Source organism: Mrakia frigida (assembly GCF_051309035.1).
Source record: "Mrakia frigida strain ATCC 22029 unplaced genomic scaffold BDY24scaffold_2, whole genome shotgun sequence".
NCBI classification, from domain to species: Eukaryota; Fungi; Basidiomycota; class Tremellomycetes; order Cystofilobasidiales; family Mrakiaceae; genus Mrakia; species Mrakia frigida.
The window spans coordinates 324,749-345,054 of NW_027481279.1; the positions used below are offsets into that span (position 1 = coordinate 324,749).

General features: G+C 53.4%; 7 protein-coding genes across 7 annotated transcripts; 3 read left to right on the forward strand and 4 right to left on the reverse strand.

The window, feature by feature from the left end:
- Positions 1–33: 33 nt before the first annotated feature.
- On the forward strand, positions 34–2,255 carry RIT1 (tRNA A64-2'-O-ribosylphosphate transferase). Its single transcript, XM_076637814.1, has 8 exons — positions 34–366; positions 430–470; positions 546–594; positions 662–728; positions 808–841; positions 920–1,153; positions 1,242–1,980; positions 2,091–2,255. The coding sequence occupies exons 1-8, from the start codon at positions 207–209 to the stop codon at positions 2,219–2,221; spliced, it is 1,455 nt and encodes a 484-aa protein (XP_076500620.1). The 5' UTR covers positions 34–206; the 3' UTR covers positions 2,222–2,255.
- A 969-nt stretch (positions 2,256–3,224) lies between these two features.
- Positions 3,225–4,600, forward strand: BDY24DRAFT_411434 (uncharacterized protein; the record flags this gene model as incomplete). The annotated part of the gene is made up of 3 exons (XM_076642926.1): positions 3,225–3,276; positions 3,370–3,561; positions 3,636–4,600. 3 exons carry the CDS (start codon positions 3,225–3,227, stop codon positions 4,598–4,600), a joined length of 1,209 nt encoding a protein of 402 aa, XP_076500621.1.
- Positions 4,601–4,815: 215 nt separating this feature from the next.
- On the reverse strand, positions 4,816–6,259 carry PRP11 (spliceosome assembly protein PRP11). Its single transcript, XM_076638484.1, has 5 exons — positions 6,189–6,259; positions 6,000–6,121; positions 5,644–5,866; positions 5,276–5,442; positions 4,816–5,124 (listed from the first exon to the last, which is right to left on the reverse strand). The coding sequence occupies exons 1-5, from the start codon at positions 6,190–6,192 to the stop codon at positions 4,969–4,971; spliced, it is 672 nt and encodes a 223-aa protein (XP_076500622.1). The 5' UTR covers positions 6,193–6,259; the 3' UTR covers positions 4,816–4,968.
- A 1,464-nt stretch (positions 6,260–7,723) lies between these two features.
- BDY24DRAFT_411436 (RlpA-like double-psi beta-barrel domain-containing protein) lies at positions 7,724–8,745 on the forward strand (the record flags this gene model as incomplete). Its single annotated transcript, XM_076642927.1, has 5 exons — positions 7,724–7,832; positions 7,920–8,174; positions 8,283–8,404; positions 8,512–8,574; positions 8,653–8,745. The coding sequence occupies 5 exons, from the start codon at positions 7,724–7,726 to the stop codon at positions 8,743–8,745; spliced, it is 642 nt and encodes a 213-aa protein (XP_076500623.1).
- Positions 8,746–9,406: 661 nt separating this feature from the next.
- BDY24DRAFT_411437 (uncharacterized protein) lies at positions 9,407–10,011 on the reverse strand (the record flags this gene model as incomplete). Its single annotated transcript, XM_076642928.1, has 4 exons — positions 9,407–9,436; positions 9,518–9,639; positions 9,872–9,878; positions 9,928–10,011. 4 exons carry the CDS (start codon positions 10,009–10,011, stop codon positions 9,407–9,409), a joined length of 243 nt encoding a protein of 80 aa, XP_076500624.1.
- A 4,265-nt stretch (positions 10,012–14,276) lies between these two features.
- BDY24DRAFT_335710 (ABC transporter transmembrane region 2-domain-containing protein) lies at positions 14,277–17,904 on the reverse strand (the record flags this gene model as incomplete). Its single annotated transcript, XM_076637204.1, has 18 exons — positions 14,277–14,407; positions 14,501–14,554; positions 14,622–14,659; positions 14,730–14,785; positions 14,895–15,061; positions 15,155–15,331; positions 15,403–15,415; positions 15,514–15,647; positions 15,753–15,881; positions 15,957–16,040; positions 16,109–16,158; positions 16,237–16,447; positions 16,529–16,585; positions 16,665–16,754; positions 16,836–17,023; positions 17,133–17,285; positions 17,410–17,561; positions 17,677–17,904. 18 exons carry the CDS (start codon positions 17,902–17,904, stop codon positions 14,277–14,279), a joined length of 2,112 nt encoding a protein of 703 aa, XP_076500625.1.
- Positions 17,905–18,169: 265 nt separating this feature from the next.
- BDY24DRAFT_411439 (E3 ubiquitin-protein ligase) lies at positions 18,170–20,252 on the reverse strand (the record flags this gene model as incomplete). Its single annotated transcript, XM_076642929.1, has 11 exons — positions 18,170–18,545; positions 18,618–18,666; positions 18,745–18,774; positions 18,848–18,970; positions 19,044–19,218; positions 19,295–19,439; positions 19,502–19,753; positions 19,831–19,931; positions 20,010–20,060; positions 20,134–20,160; positions 20,226–20,252. The coding sequence occupies 11 exons, from the start codon at positions 20,250–20,252 to the stop codon at positions 18,170–18,172; spliced, it is 1,356 nt and encodes a 451-aa protein (XP_076500626.1).
- Positions 20,253–20,306: the final 54 nt, after the last annotated feature.

The window sequence follows — 20,306 nt, forward strand, 5'->3', positions numbered from 1 at the left end:
GGTGATGCAGCGAGCGGCGATCCACGAGTGAGGAGCGATGTAAGGTAGATCTGTGGTGATTTTGAGAGAGAGGACGGCTCCTTCCTCCGTCTCGTCCGTTGGGGGTCGAGGATAGGTAAGGGAAGGAGCTTCGAACTTAACTCAAAACGATCCGACTCGCGGGCGGCTTGTCACTTTTCAACGTTCAACGTTGACCAGTTTTTCGGATGGAGTTTTCGGATGAGGTTGTAGGAAACGACTACAAGGATCTCGTCAAATCTGTCAGAAGGGATGCCAACGATATCTACTCGAGGCTCAGATCTATCGACGAGGACGCCGCGTTCGTGCGAAGAGCGAAGGAGGCGAATCCAACTCTGCCTCTCGTTGGTGAGCAAATCTTCGCCTTATCTCGCCTTTTTTTGATCTCCGGCTGACTTGATGCCTCTCCAGCTAATCTGAGATGCGGAGCCTGGTATGTAGAGCCTTCGCTGGTAAGTCAGAGCTCTCTTCTTCTGGACGAAGGAAGGAGTCTAAGCTCACCTTTTTCTCCTTCCCTCTCTCGCTAGGCTCACCCGAACACTCCGGCCTACTTCAAGTCTACCGATGGGCACGAGAGTAAGTTCTTCTTCTGCTTTCTGTCTTCCAGCTCGCGGGAAAGCTCACGAGCTCCTTCCTTTCGCAGGTCAATGGGAGTTCAGCCTTCGTCGGTCGAACCTTCACCTTCTTTCCGTTATCTCAGAGCAAGGAGGGTTCGTTCTCTTCCTGTATCGTATTCAACAACTTTATAGAGCTGAAACTGACTGCTATTTTCTCTTTCTGTGTCTCTAGGATCATTTTGGTCGACTCAACTCGTCGGGGAAAGGTGAGCTCACACTCTCTTCGTCGCCCGTTTGTTTTTCCGGCCCATACAATCCTGAGACTATCGCGTTCCCCCTTGCAGAGACTCCCTGACGCTCTATCCAAGACCATACCTGCTTGGTGTGCTACGATCAACCGAGCTCTGGCCATTCGGGACGGTCACTCTTCAAAGTCGACGACGACGAGCGACGCGTCGAAGGATCCCGAGCCCGAGACTGGCTGGGAGAAGAAGATATGGGTACCCAGTAGATCAGTTGGAGGTTCTGAGAGAACTCAGATGGAAGCTCGGTTGGATGGTTGGGCTGAGAAACTGCTGGTGCGTGCCTCTGGTCTCACGGCGTCCCCAACTCTTTCGAGTCCTGACTTGTCTCCTCCCTCCTCCTGTCTTCTTCTTCGTCTCACAGTCCTCCTCCCTCACTCTCCCCTCCCTCTCCCTCCCTCTTCGCCCCATCTTCCTCTACAATCCCTCGCCCTCCGACCCTTCAACGATCCCCTCCCTTCCACCTCCGTCCGTCCTCGGGTTTCACCCAGTCATCTGCGTCTCAGCCTCTCAGTACCTCGCTCCGTCGGACGAACGCCGTCGGCCTGGAGGATGGGAGTACCATCAGGGAGCCGGAGATGATCATGAACTGTGGGGGAAGGGTTTGGGACCAGCGGAGTGGTGGGAATGGAGAGAGGAGTTGTTGGCCATCGGGAGGGACGCGTTGGAGGAGGAGGTTGTGAGGAGGGTGGAGGAGAGGAAGGCTAGGAAGGGAGCTGGAGAGGCTGGAGAGCTAGGATCGGGTGAGAGTGGGGGAGAGGAGAAGGGAGCGACGTTGATTCTACCGACGGAGCTGGTCTACCTTTCTACGCTTCCTCAACCGATCTCACCCTCCCGACCGACCATCAGTATCTACTCCTACCCCTTCGTCCCTCCATCGTCCACCTCTCCGCTCCACCTGATACTGGTCCAACGGGCGAACAAGGACGGCATCACACCTCTCCTCACTCAAATCGTCAAGTTCGTCGAACCTCATCTTCGAGCTGGAAGGTCGGTCGTGATCGCTTGCGAGGACGGGAAGGACGCAAGCGTAGGAGTCGCTGTGTGTATCTTACACCTGCTGTTTGACGAGGAAGGGAAACTGAGAGGCGAAGGAGATTCAGGTCAGTTCGTTTCGTCCTCCTCGTTTGGACTCGTCGACCTCTTCGTTTCCTTTCGCTAAGACAGACGCTGACTCATCTTCCTCTCCCCCTTGTTTTGTGTTTATCCATAGGCACCGCAAGTAAAGCTAGCATCCACACTCGTCTTCACTGGATCCTCAATGCCAGACCATCAGCAAACCCATCGAGGTCGACGCTGAAGAGGGTCAACACAGCTTTGATGAGCTCGAGGTTCGCTCCTTAGTTTAGCGGGGTGATCTATGAAGATTGCGCCATTCATGAGAACGAACACTTTGAGTCAGAAGTAGAAGCCCAATCTGGGAAAACCCGAGAAAGCACGAGAGCCAAAACGAACGACGCGCTGAGGCTGCTTCGCTCGTTTCGAAAGGTGGTGCAGTCACCATCGCAGAAGCTCTCGAATCGAGAGAAAGAAAGCATACATATATTAGACACGATGATAGGTTAAAGTCAAAAACTGGGCAGCTCCTCCCTCCTCCTACTGTACACCTAAACCGGAACGAGCTTCAACGTCAGCGACGCGCCAACCGCCTCCTCTTCGCTGCGACTCTCCCAGCCAGCTCCAGCTGATCGACGAGAGCTCTATGACCGAACCTAACGAGGCAGCCGGGTGAGGTTCGATGCTTGCAAACAAGCACGTACTCGAGCATTCCCTTCGATGATTCGATCAAGCGACGCCGACCTCTCGAGCGACTCTCTCGTCAAGTACACTCTTCCCCGTGAATATGGCCTCCTGTAGACGATCCCAATTGTTGAAGTTCTTGTACTTCTCCTGTGGATAGAAGCAGACGAAGTAGGAAGTCAGAGACGGGCGAGGGAAGGAAAGGAAGCAGAGGAGGACGCACGAGAGACCATCAGGCTTTCCGACCTCTCCGACTTCCTGGACCCAATGACCCTCTGGAAACACAGACTTAGAGATCTCTCCAACGAGCTTCTGTTGAGCCTCGATGCTGGAAGGTGGAGGAAAGAAGAGTGAGGGAGGATTGTTGAGCTTCGAATGGTGGTGGATTGAGCTTCTTTCTTCGCTGTTTGAAGACGAGCTTGTTCCTCGAGCTGATCGATTCGAGCGAGAACGATATCCATGGTGGTTTGAGAGGGGATCTTGGGTGGAATAGAAAGAAGGATGGGAGGGGAAAGATGGAGTTGGGAGCAAGGTCGCGAGCTCGTTTGAATCCCTTCCCTCCTTTGTCGCCAACGGCTTGCATCCCTCCTCTTCTCTTAGACCTGCTATGCGAATCTCACTGGTTTCTCTCGCACCAACGGCCCAATCTCTGGGAACCTGTTCGTCCACTTGCTACTTCTAGGGACTCAATCTCAACGACTCATCTCTTTCATCGATCCGAGCTCACCATCTCCTCCTTCCTTCTTTTACAGCACTCGGTCTCTCCCTTGCAACCGCTTCGGCTCGAAGAAAACCCTTCTCACCTAATCAGCAGCTTGCTCTTCTTCAGAACAAGAAGTTCGTCAATCAAAACGAGGCTCGTCAAATCCTGCTCGAATGCAAACGGCGGAGGAAAGAAGGAGAGACTGAGCTCTTCTCGAGGGAGATGTTTCGAGCTGTCAACGGTTCGTCAACTGGTCCTACGAGTCTGATCCTGAAGTAAAGCTGGAAGCTGACCTCTCCTCTTTCCTTCTCCTAGAAACCTGCGATCCACCGCTAGCCCTCTCGGTCCTCTCTGACCTTCAAAGCTACGGCATCGCTCTTCCTCGCCTCCATCTCCTCTCAACCTCAGATCGCTACTCCCTCCGAACCCTCCTCTCCAAGATCGTACTCCCTCCTATCACCTCCTCATCCTCAGCACCTCATCGTGTTTCACCCACCAATCTGTCTACCTTCCTCTCCCTGTCGGACTCCTGGCTCCCCAACGACCCTTACATCCTCCTCCTCGCCCTCCGAGGTTGGGACAGTCGTCTCGGCGAAGATGAAGGAGGAGAGCTTCTTCGGCGGCGGGAGATCGAAGGGAAGGTTATGACTGCTAGGAAGGGGTGGTTCCGGAGGGAGGAAGGATCGGAGGAGCTGGAGGGAAATGGGTGGCACTCGTTGACGGAAAAGGAGAGTGAAACCATCGTCGCGTCCGTTGACGAACTTCGTCGCGTCAACTCTACTCGACAACGGGAAGGACGGGTCTCCGAGGATCTTCTCTCCTCATGGGATGCCCAGCCTCGACCAGCCAGGAAAACCTTCCACCTCCAACGGATCCTTCGCCTCGTCCTCCCTCTTCGAACCCGATCCACCTCGTCCTCAACGGTTTCACCTCTCCTCCTCCCACACGCCGAGATCTCGACTTTCCTTCTCCCTCCTACCCTACACTTATATCACTCGGATCCATTCATCTCTCTCTTCACAATGTACCTCTACTCCCGCGCCGTCGATCCAGACCCTTTCGAATCGGAGGGCCGCAACAACTTCTCGAGGTTTAGGAGAGAGTTGGAAGAGAGCTTGCTGGGAGAGGACTGGCATCCTGATGTAGCGAGGAGGACGATGGATAGAGTGGAAGGTTTGGAAGGTGGGGCGAGGTGGTGTTTGGACGAGATGCTGAAGGAAGGGTTGGTGAGGGAGAGGGAGAGGGCGGCGTGGGAGGTGTGTTTGAACGCGACGAGGTAGATTTGAGGGTCGCTCTTAGGCAGATTATAGTCAACTTCATGTTTTGGATCATTCACCTCGCCAATCGTGAACCTAGAAGGCGAACCGTTTGAAGCGAAGCGTCGAGATCAAGTCGTCGAAGGAGCGAACTCCCCTTTCGTTCTCAACTGCTTCTTCCAAATATCTCGAGCACTTCGCACTCCCCACCCCCGGCTTTTTGTGGTCGAGGTCCTGAAGTCACTTAAAATAACGTTTACATCGTTGCTAGATCGTACAATACACAAACCCGGAGCCTCACGTCGTCTCGCAATCACTCTCCCTCGTCCTCTGCCAACCCCAGCGCAGCCCAGCCTAAACGTCCCAACCCCAAGTCCAGAACGGAAGATAATCTACGAGTTGAAGATCAACTGAACGTGGTAGGTTTTGGTGTCGTTGTCCCAGTGATCCCAAGTCGCGTCGGCGTCGAAGGACTCGTCCGAGTCTTCCGAGACGATCTCCCTTGCTGGAATGGCGAAGGCGACGGTTTCGTAAGGTTCGGCGGCGACCTAGAGGAGAAATAAAGCGAAGGAGGTTGAGTCAGTCAGCTCGAAAAGAGAGCGAGGCAAGGGAGGGAGAGATGCGAGACGAAGGCGAGTTCGTTGAAGCGAGCAGAGATGGAATGGCTGGATGAACGGAAGAAGAGAAGAAGAGACTCACGAGAAGGTACTGAATGGCTCGGTTGGGGATCTCTCTACGTTGCTCGAAGGCGGACATCATCCGACGGATTGGACGAACACCATCCTTGATCTCCGGGAGGTCGATCTTGAAGAGCAGACCGTGTCGATTCGGGGAGGACTCCTCTCGGATCTTGGTGACCTTGTAACCTGCAAAGGGCGAGCAATTATGAAGGGCATGATCCAAGATGGATGGGAGTGCGAAGAGAGAGGAGGGAAAGGGGAGAAGAAGGGAAGTCAAGGTCAGCTCGAGCTCGTCCTCCTTCCCTTCCCTCTCCTCACGCACGAACGAACCCCTCCTGCCGCTCGCCAGCCCAAGATGATGCGAGAAGATTTAAGATGGACACGTACCTGGTCGTCCAATCTTGACAAAGTTCTTCTTCATGATTTCCGTCGTCTTTGGCATCGTGATCATCAACTGCCCCTCCTTGACGTCCCTCGCTGCTCGCCTCGCCAAGTTGGTCTGATGCTTCTTTCCCTGGGTGTGCGCGAGGTAGGAACCTTCGTTGGTGTGAAGAGTGAGGCAGAGTCGACATTCGAGAGTTCCGAGATGGGTTCGAAGGATGTAAGGGTCCTGCAGAAAGGGGGGAAGAGAAGAAAGGGAAGGGAAGGAAGGAAGGAGAGCTCGAGGTCAGCTTTCAGGTTCCTCCTTCTCCGCCTCCCACGAGAACCCAGAACAAAAATGAGGTATTCAAATGTAGAGCTACCTTTGCCAGATCAATAGTCTCGAGAGCGAGTTTCCTCAGACGTTCCCTACGGTCAACGTTGGCTTCTGATGCTCCTGCTGGTCCTCCTCCACCGAACTTGGATCCAACTCGATTTTGATAGTCTGAAAGCACATCAACGAGGAAGAGTCAGCGAACGAGACTTGTTGGAGGAAGAAGAGAAGAGCTTACCCATCGTCTAGAGCCGAAGGAAGATAGGGAAAGGGGTAGATGGAAGGAAGGTAGTCGAGGACGGCGTGATGGGTGAAGGTCGAAAGCGTCCAGCGGAAGCTGAACCTCTTCTCCTCCCAACGCCATCAGCCTCCCGAATGTATCTCTGCATTTTTGCTCCTTAAACGACGTTGTTGGGATTCTCCCGTCCTCCAGGCTGTCCTGGCTTCCCTTTTTATTCGGCTTCGAGCCAACAGGCCTCCCTTCGACCTTCCTCATCCCTCCTTTCCTCCCTCCCTTCTCCTCCTCGACCTCCCAGTCCTCTATCCGCCTGCCTCCGGACCTCTGAGCAACTTCCAAGCATTACTTATATCCTACTGTCGTCCAAACTGGAGAGACTACGTCGTTTATCGGAGCGGAAAGCTGCTCAAAGAAGATCTTGAGCTCAAACCTCGACGAGAAGGAAGCTCGACAACCGAGCTCTCACTTCGCCTCAGAAGTCTTCGAACGAGACTTACAGGGATGCCAACATCTACGCCTGACCCTGCTGGAAGTAACTGACCTTCCACCTCTTTCATGCGCCTGCTGATGGCCTGTAGGGTCTCCTTCACTCTCGAGCTCGAGCTCAGGACTCCTCCGCTCTCCCTCCCTCCTTCTCAACTCCAGCAAAGCTGAAGGCCTTGACTCCTCTTTCTGGGCTGACAGAACTTCAGCAAGTGCTCTCAATCGGAGGGTACCTGTCTTCATCAGTCGCAATTCAGTTCTCTCAGCACTTCTTTCGGCGCGTCGTCGTTTTCGAGCTGACCTCGAGTATCTTTTCCTCCCACTTTCTACGTCTGCACCTTCTTGCAGGCCTCCTTCAATTAGCAAATATGCATTCACTGGTTACAACCCGGACGTGAGCTCAGAATTTGGGGGCCTTGCGGGAAGGTAGAGGAGAGAGTAGAACGGTGAGTTCTTCGATCTTACCCTCCCTCCCCCTCGAAAGAAGGGTTCTCCCTCTTCCTGGGCTCCCCTACAGCATTGGAACAAGCCGATACTGCTCTTTCTTTGGGACAGGTCCGGAAGGCTCGTGCATCCCTTTTTTCGTTGGCCATTTCTCGCAGCTTCGAGCTCCGAGGCGCGTCGAACCTTTTCTTTCTCCGCCCTTCTCCTCTCCGTTTTCTGGTTTCATGCGACTCGCCCAGATCTTCCCCTCCACGCTCTTATCTCCTCCCAGCAAGGCTATATCAAGTCGCGTTGCTCTTGATGCTCAGCTCGAATCAAGAAGAGATGTGAAGCCGATCTTGTTTTTATCGCAGCGGTTTCCTTTTGTTCCGCGGTCTCAGAGCTCACCTCCCCTCGTTTCCTGCCTTGCAGCATAGCTTCTCGCAGATCGCAGCCCTTCGAAATTGAAAAGAAGGTCTTACAAAACCCGCCATCTTTTCGAGATTCAGGTTGACCTCCAACCACAACTCTCTCGCTCTTCTCTTTCTCACGACTCTCCCTCCCCACTGTCCTTCCAGTCTCCCTCTCGGACCCACCTCACCTTCCTTCCACACACACACACCAACACAATGCTCTCCAACAAGCTCGCTCTCCTCGTCGTTCTCGCTTCGACCATCGGACTCGCAACTGCTGCCCCTTCGCCTGGAGCCGTCTCTGGAAAGAGGTTCAACAAAGCTCGTGAGTTCCGCTCTCTCTTCCTCCTTTCTTCGCTTGAGCCTTCTGGACAAGCTGACCTCGCTCTTCACTTTTCTTCATTCCTCTCAGGTCTCAATGGGCGACAGCACGGAGAAGGAAACCGACATGGAGGAGGAGGACAGCGACCTGGCGACGTTCAGTCCGAGGCCGTCGCGTCGTCGACTTCCTCTTCTGTTGAGGAGCAGGCTCAGCTCACCACTGCTGCTGCCGTCGCCACTACCACTGCCGCTGCTGCTTCGACTACCACCGCTGCCTCGTCCTCTGGATCTGGAACCACCTACTCTGGAGTCGCAACCTACTTCTTGCAAGGAGGAAACGCTGGAGGTCAGCTTCGTCTTCCTCCCTCTCTCCCTTTCAACCTTCTTCCTTCTGAGCATCAAGTTCAAAATACCTGTGCTGACTCTCGATTTTATCCCTTGTCTTCTCTTTCAGCCTGTGGAAACGTCAACGACGACTCCGCCCTCATCGTCGCCATTCCTACCACCTTCTGGGGAGATGACTCGGGAAGCGCTTCCTCGTACTGTGGATCCCAGATGGTGATCACTGCTGCTTCTGTGAGTAGCCCTCGTATCCCTCTCCCTCTCCATCATCTCTCGTCTGCTTTCCTCCCAGCACAAAGCTCACCATCCCGACGCGTCCTTTCCTTTCTCTCTTCCCACAGACCGGACAAACCGTCACCGTCACCGTCGCCGACCTGTGCCCTACCTGCGTTGGAGCCGATTCTGTAAGTAAACTTCTCCTTCCTTTAACAGTTGTGATTCCCCTGAACTGAAATTCTCGCCCTCTTTCTTCTCTCTCGCAGATTGATCTTTCCGTCGGAGCCATCTCTGCTCTCGCTGGATCCACCGACTACACCCAAGAGGGACAGTACGATGTCACCTGGCAGTGGGCTTAAAACACCCATTTCTTGAACCGAGAGCAAGACTGGTCTTCTCTCTTTCTTCTCTTCACGGACATTTCTTCGCTCTGCTTTTGTTTCGAGGTCGGCGCTTGGTCGCCTTCCTGTTTTTCCATCTTGCTTTTGGGTTCTCCTGGTCGAGATCACGTTTTTAGTAGACCATTGATTGGTAGTGTGTCCTTAGGGTTATATAGAAAACTCAGTTGATCTGAACCAAGCTGGGGAGAGAGGAAAGGAAACAGACGCGATTCAAGACGAGTCGAGACTGCTGCCAGAGCGCTTACAACCTCGCCTCAGTCTATATTGACGGTTTCGTTGCGTGCAATCGTAACAGATAAGGTCGAGAACCATACCTGCACCGAATAAAAGATGAAACCGTGGTGAAGGAGCGGAAGAAGACAAAAAACGAACGCGTTCGTTAATTGGATGGGTGCCGTCTAGGATCTCTTCGTCTCTCGTCTCCTCTTCTAGCTCTTTCTTGATTTCACCGCATCCCCAGAACGATACTGAGAAACGTCTACACCGGACCTGGTCACCTTGAGAGAGAGAGAGAAAGCAAATTCAGGGAGGAAAGGGAGGGGCGAGGGATGGAACCGGAACGGCGACGCGCCTCACCTCTCCCCTGAACCTCGCACTTTCTCAAACAGGCTCTATTACCTTAAGGTGAAAAACTGATTTTTCCGAGAGCCTGTTATAGTGAAGGAAGATGCCCGTCGGAGCTCGTCAAAGATGGGAAGAGAAGAACGAAAGCCAGACGCGTCGAACCGACCTTCATCTTCGCCTGCCATCTCTTCTTCATCGCCAATCCTCCCAGATGGATCGCTTCCGAGCTCCCAGTAGTCGCGTTTCCGATAGACTTCTTGTCCTTCGGAGCATGCCATAGATCGGCGACTGTAAAGAGACGGTGAGCCCAAACGAAGTCGTGAAGTTGTGAAGAGATCAGTCGACTTACTCATCGAAATGCATCGGTTGTGTGTGATCTGGTATGGATGGATGTGCTCTTCTGTTCTGCTATGTTCTCGCTGCAACTTTTGGGCGGGAAGGGTTGCGAGGCCGATGAGCCTTCGTCAATTTCGCCCACCAACCGAGCACGCGTTAATCTTTCTCACATCCGACGACGGACCTCCTGACTGGAAGATACAGATGAGCAAGAAGCAAAGCTGTAGAGAATTGACTCACGGATCCCGGAGTCCATACTCGACAAAGGACTCCGTGGAGGGCAACGACACCCGCCTCGCTAGACGCGTTGTCGGCGTTGACCATGTACTGTACTTCGCGTCTTTCTTCCCCCAACCTGTCTTCCCTTTTTTCGAAACCAGCCTCCACCTATGTAAAGCTTGGTCTTTTCCGCACCTACCAATAAAATCATGAGCCTAAACCCCTTAGCAGCGATACCACAGAGGCAGGGAGAGCAAAGACTCATAATCCTTCGATCCGACCACGCAGTCCTTCCACTTTCGTCACTTTCGGGCTTTCCAACTTTTTGTCTGCTGCATCTCCAGTCTCGAGCTTCAAAATCCGCACACAATGGCCTAGGGTAGCGGCGAAGGTTTCGGTCGGTTTTTCGAGAATCAGCGCTCCCACCAAGTTGTTGATTATAGGTTTTGTTCTCAAAGTGTCCCCGATCAAGATGTCAAAAACTTTTTTTCGAGCGTTTTCGCTCGTCAGTGCGTTGGTGAGGGTCTCGAAGTGAGCTCGCGAGCAAGTTGGTCGAAATCGACGCGTCGAGGATCCCCTTCTTATTCGATCCCATCTCCCTTCCTCTCTCTCCCCTTCCTTCCTGACGTCGTCTCTTGGTCACCTATCTTCCAAGGAAGTTTTTCGAATTGAGTGCGCAGTTTCACCGCGGAGGAACTTGAGCCAGCGGGTTTCGAGTAGGTATTCACCGCCACGCTCTGCTCTACGCCATTCGCAACTGCCTCTTCCCTTGAGCCTCGACCGTACCAACAATAGGACCCTGGGCTAGAACATCATTTTTGGTGTTGGATATCTGCCTTCGGCCTTTAGCCTCAATCATTAGCGTTCGGTTTCTCTCGCGACGCGTCACCGTCTCTCTTTTCCTTTCGGTTTGACTTACCTTTACCCCTGGACTCTTTCGACCAGCTACCAGCTCCGCAAAATGTTGTTTCTCCCTTCCTTCTTCTCGTTTTGGTTTATCCCTCTCGTTTTAGATCCGCTTTCACACGACGCGTCTTCATGTCGACATTCCGTTCTTGCGCCCACGCCTCATCCTTCTTGTTAGAAGCTTCCACGGGACTGTTAGTATCGCTATGAAATTCAGAAGTCTAGATATCGTTATTTAATCACCCTGGAACGAGCACAGTCTCTAGCAAGGCACTTCTCAGCTTCGTTCTCTGTCTTGTTCCAGATTCTCGCCCCGCTTCCCTTCTCCAGACTCGTGCTCTCACCTTCTCATCTTCTCCGAAATATATCTGATCACATCCACCTACTCCTCGGTCTTCCAGATCCCTCAATGGACTACTTTCTCCGTCCTGAAGAGACAGCATTGTCGTCGTCCCCTTTCGCCTCGCCCTCGTCTCCGACCTCCCCTTGTCGGAACTTCCAATCCTCGCTCGGTCAACTACACTTCTCTAGTCGTGTCAACCCGACACGCCTTTCAAACGTAGAGGCGCACATTGTTGCTACAGCGGGAGGGAGGAAGGGCCAATCGGCAGGAGGAGGGAGCGACGCGCCTGCTTTAGTTCCGAGGCGTCTGTAGCCTCCGATTTTAAGGCTGTAGAAAAATTTTCACGCCCTCAGGAAGCAGTTTACGAACGATCAAGTCTCCTCAGAAGTTTTCTTCGGGCAAAAATCAACAACTTGCTCGCGAACGAGATTCCACGAACGCACTCACGAGGGTCATTTCATCCTCGACCTTCCCGGGCACGGTAATGGCCTCTCAGCTTTCCACTCGAGGTAGTTTCACTCTTCCAGCTCGTCTGCGTCGTGAGAAATTGCTCGTCGCGACAAGGGGCCATCAACGGAGCTTCACCACTCCCGGAACCTGTATCTCTTTACTCATGCAAGCAATTGTCCCAAAAACTTCAGAACATATGAAATGAAACATCTGCTACAACTCAGACTAGTTCTCGGAGCTCCTGCGACTCTCCTTCGTCCGCAAAAGTTCGAACGACGCGTCCGACTCCGAAACAACTTGGAGCGTCCTAAAAACGGCAGTTTTCGAGCGGCAGGTTCATAAACCCACACCAGGACTGCTGACATCGAAGGCCGGGGTAGCTCAGTTGGTAGCAGCGTAAGACTGAAGTTCATAGGAAGAGAGGCCCAGAACAAGCCCAGCGTTGAATCCGTTCTTCGTTGACCTGTTCTGAGACTCGATTCCATCGTTCGCCTTCTTAAGGTCAGTGGTTCGATCCCTCTCCACGGCACAAGTTTTTGCTTCCCTCTTCAGTTTCTTCACAGGCCTCGAAATCCAGCAGGGAAAGCTTCGACGGCGTCGCGAGCACTTTTGGACGGAATCGGCAAATCTCGCTCGCCCTCTCGCTCGCTTCAAAGGACGGTGAGGCAGCCGTTGTCCTCAGAGTAAGATCCTCTGCTTCTCAGCTGCTGACTCATTTTTAGATCTTGAAATTTGCTCTACTGGGTGCTGAGAAACGGAGCCGCAAAGTTGGAGGACGTTGGAAAGAGTTCGACCGACCGTCAGGGGTCGACCCTTTCTCCTCCGTCGCCTCGGTTCGGATCTAAATTCCACTTCCTGCTTCGCAGAGACCTCGCTTCCTTCTCAGCCCCTTGAGACTGGCCTGCAAATTGAAACCGATGAGGATAAAGACGACTGAGAAAGACGGCGGGAAGTCGAGCTCGAAATTGGCTCTGATCCGGTACGAGAGGAACGTTGGGAGCTTCCAGCGAGAGATCTTCAGTCTGAACAAGGGTTCTGAAGATTTGGGTGAGAAAAGAAACAGGTATCCGATGAGAAGGTGAACGAAAACATGGCGGAGAATCTGCATCGAAATTGAGCTTTGAGGGAGCGAAGCCGACGATGGGCAGTCGAGAGCGAAAGGGAGGTTACCTCTCGTTCTATATGCTTCCTCTTCAACGTAAAAAACAGGCCTTCGTCTCCCTTGTACGTTTCAATCGATAAGGACATATTGAGGATGAGTCTGACGAGAGCACAAGCTCTTCAGAGAACTTCCCAAGTCGACGGGTTTCATTCGAGTTGGCCTCGACGCGTCAAGCGTTCTGGAACTCATCGTTGAGGAGAGTCTCTGACGCTGAAGTTGAGCTTCGAGTCAGCTTAAGTTCCGTTGTGGAAAGAGGGGAAAACTTAACGATCATCCCTGAAAGCCAGCTCCTACGACGAGGAGCTCCGAGAGCTTGGGGCCGGCCATGGCGAGAGGAAAAGAGGAGAAGAGAAGGCGGTGGTTGGAGGACAGCTCGACTTCGTTTCTTCTGAGCTGAGCTTTCGTTGCTCCCCTCTGCCCAGCGCAAGAAAGTCAGTGCGAGCTTAAGGTAGAGTCAGCCTCCCTTCCTCCGAAGCGTCGATCCCGACCCATCCGAAGAAGGGAGAAAAGAGGCGAGGAGGAGGAGAAGGGTGAGCCGTGAGATCCGACGACGCGACTTCCCTTTCCCTCGTCGCCCTCCGAGAACAGCAACGCACGGGTCGTAAGTTGAGTGAACGGTATCAAGATAGAAATAGCTAGGAAGTACAAAAGAGAGACCAACCAAAAGCGAAACCGAAAAACCGAAATCGATCCAAAACCAAACTCCTCCTCTCCTCTCCCGCTGCTCCCTCTCCGTTCCATCTCATCAGCAGACGAACACGAGCGACCTACCTAGTAGAGCAGCGGAAAGGATATTGTCCCACGATAAGAAAAAGCGACCGGACGAGAAGAGATGAAGAGCGAAAGAACGAGGAGCCAAAGAGTGTGAGTTTGCGAGAGGGCAAGCAAATGAACCAAGAAAGAAGAAACGAAGACCCGAGAAGATGAAAAGGAACTAAAAAGTGACCCAACAATAGAGAGAGAAGAAAGAGATGACCGGATCGACCGACGAGAGGGAGGGAAGGGGAGGGGAAGAGAGGGAGGAGAGGAGAGAGGAGAGGGCTTGGGTTTGGTTCACAGCGAGGTCGCAGCCTCGAGGCAAGGAGTCGGAAACCCTCATTTGCTGGGTAGAAAAGCTGCGAACGAGGATTCCCGAGAGTTCATTACGCGCTGCTATGAGGACGAAACGATCTCGTAGAAATGGGAGTATAATTCAGATTCAGAAAATGCGTAAAGTCGAGAATGAGCCCTTGGTGCGACGCGTCAAACTTCGCTTCCGTTCAAGTCCCGAGTCCTCTCCGAGTCGTCTTCCTCTTTATCCACCGTACAACTCATGCTCTCTCCAAACTGTGCCGTCAAATCCTCCTTGATCGTCAAAGTCATTCATCGCCCTGTCTCCTTTCTCTCTGGCCGTTCCCTCCCTCAGATGTCCAACCCCCTCTCCTTCGCAATCGCTCGCCTGTCATCCCACCCAAAACAAGAACCAAGTCAGTTCTCAGTCTCTTATAACTCGTTCCATTCGTGCAAGACTCACAGATCCTCGAGCCTCTGCGTCAAAGCGGGAACCTTCTCCAACTTCTGCTCCAGTGCTTCCTTCTCCTCCTGCAGAGCGAGTCGAGTCTCGGCGTCGAGAGGAGCGAAAACGTAGCCTCCTTGACCGTCTATGAAGGAGCAGACAGAAATAAGGAGAGGTTGGAGATGTCAGGACGAGATAAAGGACGAGGAAAAGGAGAGGAGGCGAAGTGCGAACGAACCGTATTGAAGAATCGTCGAGTGGTACTTCCAGAGGGATGGTCGATGAGAGACGGCTGTTTGGTGGCGATAGGATGTCAGACTAAGGTTGGAGAGCGATCGAGGAGAGGGAGGAAGACTCACTGAGCATGGTGATTCCGAGCTTCGTCGCGTGGTCGTAGCTGTCGAGAAGACGAAGGATGGCGCGTCAGTCGACCTCGAGCAGGTCGAAGAAAGAGGGTGAAGACTCACATCTTCTTTTCGACCTCCAGCGTGACACCAGAGGTGCACTCGTCCAGGATGGCGTACTGATGGAAAGAAACAACGAAGGAAAGACGCGTCGAATCAGCTCTTCGTTCGACCCTCTCTTCCCTCTTCTCACGTCTCTTCTTCCCTTCACAGCGGGCTCCGACTCACCTTGGGCGAGTGATAAAACAATCTAGCAGCAGCAATCCTCTGCTTATCTCCACCAGAGAGAGCGTTCGACCAATCCCTCTGCGTGTCCCATCCTCCCTCTCGTTCGACGATGTGTCCGAGCTCAACGACCTCCAAACATTCTTGAAGATGAGCATCGGTGCAGCCTTCTGTACCACGCGCCAAATCAGACGAAGAAATAAAGTCAGCGTCTTGAAGAACAGCGGGGGAAGCAAGAGAAAGAAGGACGAGATCGAACTCACTCTCAGCAGCCTCCTTCGCCGAATGAGGGTAGATGACCTGATCTCGAAGGGTTCCGAGAGAGAGGTAGGGTCGCTGCGGAATGTAGGTGAAGTCGTCTGCTGGAGGTTTGTGAACGACTCCTCCTAGGACGGGCCAGAGACCTCCGAGGATCCTAAACATCGAAGACTTTCCACAGCCTGGAGGGTCGAAGAAACGAAAGGAGTCAGAGTGAATTCGACGAGAAGAGTAGGATGAGAAGAAGACTGACCATTGGGTCCGACCTGAGGAAGAAGAGAAAGGGCGAGACAAAGGGAGGGAACGAGGTGAGCTCGAGAAGGAACGAGAGGAGGGGTCGAGACGCGACGAGACGGAGACTTACGATCAAGAGATGAGCTCCTCGCTTCACCTCGAACGACATAGCCTTGATGAGGATATCTCCGTTGGGAGAGACGATGGGAACGTCCTCGAACTGGATCTCGTCGGACTCGATGACCTTTCCTCGTCCTTGGAGAACTGTTTCGAGTCGAAGTCGAGCAACGGAGAGAGACAGAGACGAAGTTTGCTCAGCTTCGTCTTCACAGAGAGTTCAACCGTCAGGGAAGAGCTTGAGCTACTTACCCTTAGCGTTATCCTCGATCGAAGCCGAGGAAACGAGCTTCTTGACGTACTTCCCCTCAGCGACGTCCGACATGGTCGTGAAGAGTTCGTCGACTCTGGCGGTGTATCCAGCGAGTTCGGCGAGTTCCTCTGTGGAAAGCGAACGAAGATAGAGTTCAGATGAAGTTCTCGAGGGACAAAGGAAGGGAGAGAGGAAGGACGAACTGTAAGAGTACATGACTCGACCGAACGCGTCCGAGGCAGAAAGGAGGAGACGTCGGTTGGTAACGAAGCCTTCGGTTCGAGCACCTGTGGGTATAACAAAGGGGGGATATCAGCTTCAAGATCGTCTCGAGAAGCGGAAGAGGAGTACGAACCAAGATCGTGAGCTGAAACACCAGGAAGCTTGAAGAACACGGGGATGGCACTGGAAACGAAAATGAGAAGACGGAACCGACATCAGCTCTCCGCCTCCTCTCTCCAACGTAGACCCCACTCGACGCACCAAATACACAATCCAAAAGATCCCCAAAGCCACTTGACGATTCCTTCCTCTCCCATGATGAACCAACCTCGCACCCTCGTCACGTCGTTGAGATGCTTGATGAGCGCATAATACGACCGTTCGATGATGTTCTTCTCGATTTGTTCTCCTCGGTAGAAAGCAATCTCCTCGGCGTTCTCGATGAGGCGGGAGTGGGTGAATCGAAGCTCCCCTGCAGTACGAAACGAACGGATGGGGAAGGTCAGGACGCGTTGGTTCGGACGAGGAGGAAGAAGAGACGAGGGAAGCGTACCTTCGAGTTGAGCAGTGAGAGCAGCGAATTGACCGAAGGCTGGGGTGATGGCCTTGACTGTTTTGAGGTGGAACGAAGGAGGGAGTGGCGTGAGCTTCGAGACTAAAGAAGGGAGGAAACGAAGAAGAGGACGAACGAAGACCGCTCGATCCCTGTACGAGAATAGTGAGAATGATGAGTCCCTCGGCTCCGACGTTTCGACTGAGTTGGTAGTTGAACAGGACGACTGTTTCCTCCCACGAATAAGGAGAGACGCGTCAGTCGAGCTGTCGAGGGTTTCCCGCCGAGCGAACGAGAGAAAGCTCACCATCCAACGTAGGCTTAGCAATATTGCTATACAGCTCCGCCAGATGCCTCGAGAAGTTGTGGATATCGACGACGATCATCTGGTCCACGTTCTTGATCCTGTCGTCGAGGTTCGCCAACTGATAGAAGATCTGTCCGTCGACGCCCTTTTGATCGTCTTCGACACCGAGGTACTTGTCCATGACTTCCCTGGAACCGTCAAAAGATGCACCCGACGAGTCCATTCAGGTCAGTGCCAAGATGGAGCGAGAAAAAAACGTAGGACGAAGAAGGAGAAAGGGAGGAAGAGTCGACTGACCTCGTAAGATTCGTTCGGTAGGCGTTCTCCAGCTTGCTCTGGAAGAAGTCCAGCATCGAGTTGGTGTAGGTAGCTGGTACTGCGACGAGGACCCATCTGGCGAGATTCTTGACGAAAGCCATCGGTTGGCTTCGAACGAGCGACGAGACGATGCTGGACGACCGAACGAAGGGGAGAACGAGGTCAGCTTTCGTTGTTTCCCTCCCAATCTCTCTTCAAGCTTCAGGCGAACCTAGATATTCTGGTTCGAGTCTAAGACGAGTAAAGAGACACTCACCGTCCATCCAAGTCGGCCACGTAGAGACTCAGCAACGTCCTAAAGAGCAAGAAGGCAGAATGCATCGCCAACAATCCGGCCTCCTTCGACCTCCAGGAGGGAATGACGATTCGAAGGAGATGGCGAAGACGAGAGTAGAACAGAGCGTCGACCTGTCCAGTATACGAGCCAACAACAAAAGAACCCGTATCAGCTCGAGAGTCCCTCATCGATCTACAAGCTCAACGAAGAGCGCAAAGAGAGAAGAAGAGAGGAACGAAGGCTGACCTCGACTCTGGGTCCTTTCCCTCCTCTGCCCTTCCTCCCTTTGGATCGCTTCTCTACCGCATCGCCATCCTTCAGCTTCTTGCCAGGAGAGATGAGTCCCTTAGCGGTTGTACCAAAGGCGTAGAGGACGAAGGAGAGGGTGAGGATCTTTTGGATCAGAGGTCGGTGATGGAGGTACGAGGAGGAGAGGCTTTGAAGGTGAGGTTGGAGCTTTTGAAGGGTGGGCATCGTTTGCAGCCTTGAGCTTGAGCTTGAGCTTGAGAGCTCCAGAGAAAGAGAGGATGCTGCTGCTGGGAGGGAAGAGAAAGAGGCCGAGCTTGGCTGGCGATGCTGGTGGTTTGGAGAGGAGACGGAAGGAAGAGAGCGTGAGGTCGGCGAGGTGAGCCGGAGAGACCTGCGACACGCTCTGTTTCCCTTCTTTCTTCTCTCAGAAAGTTTTCCTCTTTATGATTTAGAACCTTTATCGTCGAAAGAGAACGCTACCTATCAAAGCTCAATCCAAATCCATCGCTCCTCCCTCTCCCCAGCCCTCCTCCCTCTCCCTCTCCCCCTCCCTCCCCCTCACTCCCGTCCCAGCCGCCGCTCCGTTCCTCCTCACCAACGGTACATCGCTCCCCCTCCTCCCCGATATCGACGAGGATTCTCCTGTTGACTGCTCTGTCGGCGAGGAGGAGGAGGGGGAAGCTGTGGGTGCTGTTGCTGAACCAGCCTCGTGAGCGGGAAAGGACGTCGATGTCGAAGGATCTTGATGGGCGCCTCCGTTGGTGCTCACCTCCGTCGCGCTCATGGTGAGGAGCGAGAATCGACAGACGGGACAAGTCCCGTTGGTTTCGAGCCAGGTTTCGAGGCAGTGCTGGTGGAAGAGATGGCTGCAAGTACGAGGAAAAGGAAGGTGATCAGCGACGCGTCGAAGGGACGAGAGAGAGAAAGAGCGGACGAACGTGCAGGGCATCTTCTTTCCTTGTTCTCCAGCTTCGAAGTCGGACATGCCTGCGGGAAGGAGAGAAGGAAGGAAGAGGAGAGGTCAGCTTGGAGTTGAGAGAAAAAAGGAGAAAGAACGGGAACTACAGATCGTGCACTCTTTCTGGTCGAGGCCAGCTGCGGTAGAGGAGGGACGAAAAGAAACAAGTCAGTTCGACTTCAAGAAGAGAAGAAGTGAGGGTCGTCTCACAGAGCAAGATCGAATCAATAGGAATAGAAGGTAGCGAGTGAATCATCGAAGACGTCGCTGGAGGAGGTCGATCCGCCGAGGGTCCTGCTGCTTGAGCGAGTTGAGTGACGATTCGATCGAAGGCTGCAGACGAAAGAGTTAAGCAGTACAGTGTCAGGACCAGAGTAGCACCCAAAGAAAAGGAGAGAAGAGAGACCTTCTTGCGACGTCGCATAATCCCCAAACGACCCTCTCCCTGCTCCTCCAGCTCCTCCGAACAAAGCCCCCAGCCCACCCTGACTCCTCAGCATCTGCAAGTAGGGATCATCTGCTGCTCCTAGCCTTCCTCCTCGAGGGTTACCTTCCGAGAGGATGCCGAGAAGGTTGTTCATCTGCGAAACGAGACGCGAAGGAGGGAAGAGAGAGGTGAGCTCGAGCAACGAGGAGAAGCGAGGAAGAAGAACGCACGATATCCATCAAATCCCCACCAGGAACCTCATTCCTCCCAGGCACAGTATTCGATCGACTTGGACCTCCAAGCGAAGGTGGGTAGTTGTTGTTGTTGTTGTTGTGAGAGCGAGCTCGAACGGGATCCATCGAGGACGCAAGGAAGCTAAAAAAAAGAGATATCAACTCCATCTCCTCCTCGCACGAACAAGAACGTCCTGAACTCACTCCGCAAGGGTCGGAACTCCCTCCATATGCGACGTTCTCAGTGGTCCAGGCGATCCTTGCTCAGCTCCGTACCCAGCTCTCCTCCCACTCCCACCCGAACCTCCTCCGATGGTGATGCTTCCTCCTCCCATTCCGAAGCGGAAGATCGGTCCTGAAGCTGGTCGATGACGCGAGGAGGAAGATGAAGAGGGCGTTGATGGATAAGGGTGGGCTTGAGGGGGAGGTTGAGAAGGGAAGGAGCCGGGAAGGTCGCTGAGAGAGGCGAATGGCGAGTCGAAGCGTCAGAGCTCGTTCGTTTTGAAGCGAGAGAAAAAGGATGAGTGACTGACTAGGTAGGATCCTCGTCGTTGTCGTCTAGATCTTCATACTGTAATCCGAAGTCTCTTGGATCTTGACCGAGAGGAGGAGAAGGAGGGTCGTCGGCGTTGACCTTCGTTCGTTCGAGAAGGAGTTCGAAGAACATCAGTCGCTGGCTCTCTTCAGATCGCTATACAAGACAAGAACTCACACTTTCCAAGAAGTCGGAGCCACAGTTGGGGCAGATGTTCAAGCCGTCGACCTGAGGAAGGAAGGACCGGGATCAGCGTGAGGAAAGGGAAGGAAGGGAGTCGTGGAGGGAACGTTGAGCTCACGTTTCGAGGATCGATTTGAGCTTCGCACTGTAGAGCGAGCGCAAACTGAGATCAGCGAAAGGTTGGAACGAGATGAGAAGAAGAGTACTGACCTGATGACAGAACCAAACTTCAGGCATCTTTGTTTGGAGTTTGGGCGGAAGGAGAGGGTTGGGAGGGAAGGGAAGGACGAG

What these genes read in the sequence shown, in the direction of transcription:
- RIT1 (XM_076637814.1), top strand. Translation starts at nt 207, where the DNA reads ATGGAGTTTTCGGATGAGGTTGTAGGAAACGACTACAAGGATCTCGTC. An exon ending in GTTGGGCTGAGAAACTGCTG is followed by an intron (nt 1,154 to 1,241) that starts GTGCGTGCCTCT and finishes TTCGTCTCACAG; the next exon opens with TCCTCCTCCCTCACTCTCCC. An exon ending in GAGAGGCGAAGGAGATTCAG is followed by an intron (nt 1,981 to 2,090) that starts GTCAGTTCGTTT and finishes GTTTATCCATAG; the next exon opens with GCACCGCAAGTAAAGCTAGC.
- PRP11 (XM_076638484.1), bottom strand. An exon ending in TGTCAAGATTGGACGACCAG is followed by an intron (nt 5,443 to 5,643) that starts GTACGTGTCCAT and finishes CGCCCTTTGCAG; the next exon opens with GTTACAAGGTCACCAAGATC. An exon ending in GAGCCATTCAGTACCTTCTC is followed by an intron (nt 5,125 to 5,275) that starts GTGAGTCTCTTC and finishes TTTCTCCTCTAG; the next exon opens with GTCGCCGCCGAACCTTACGA.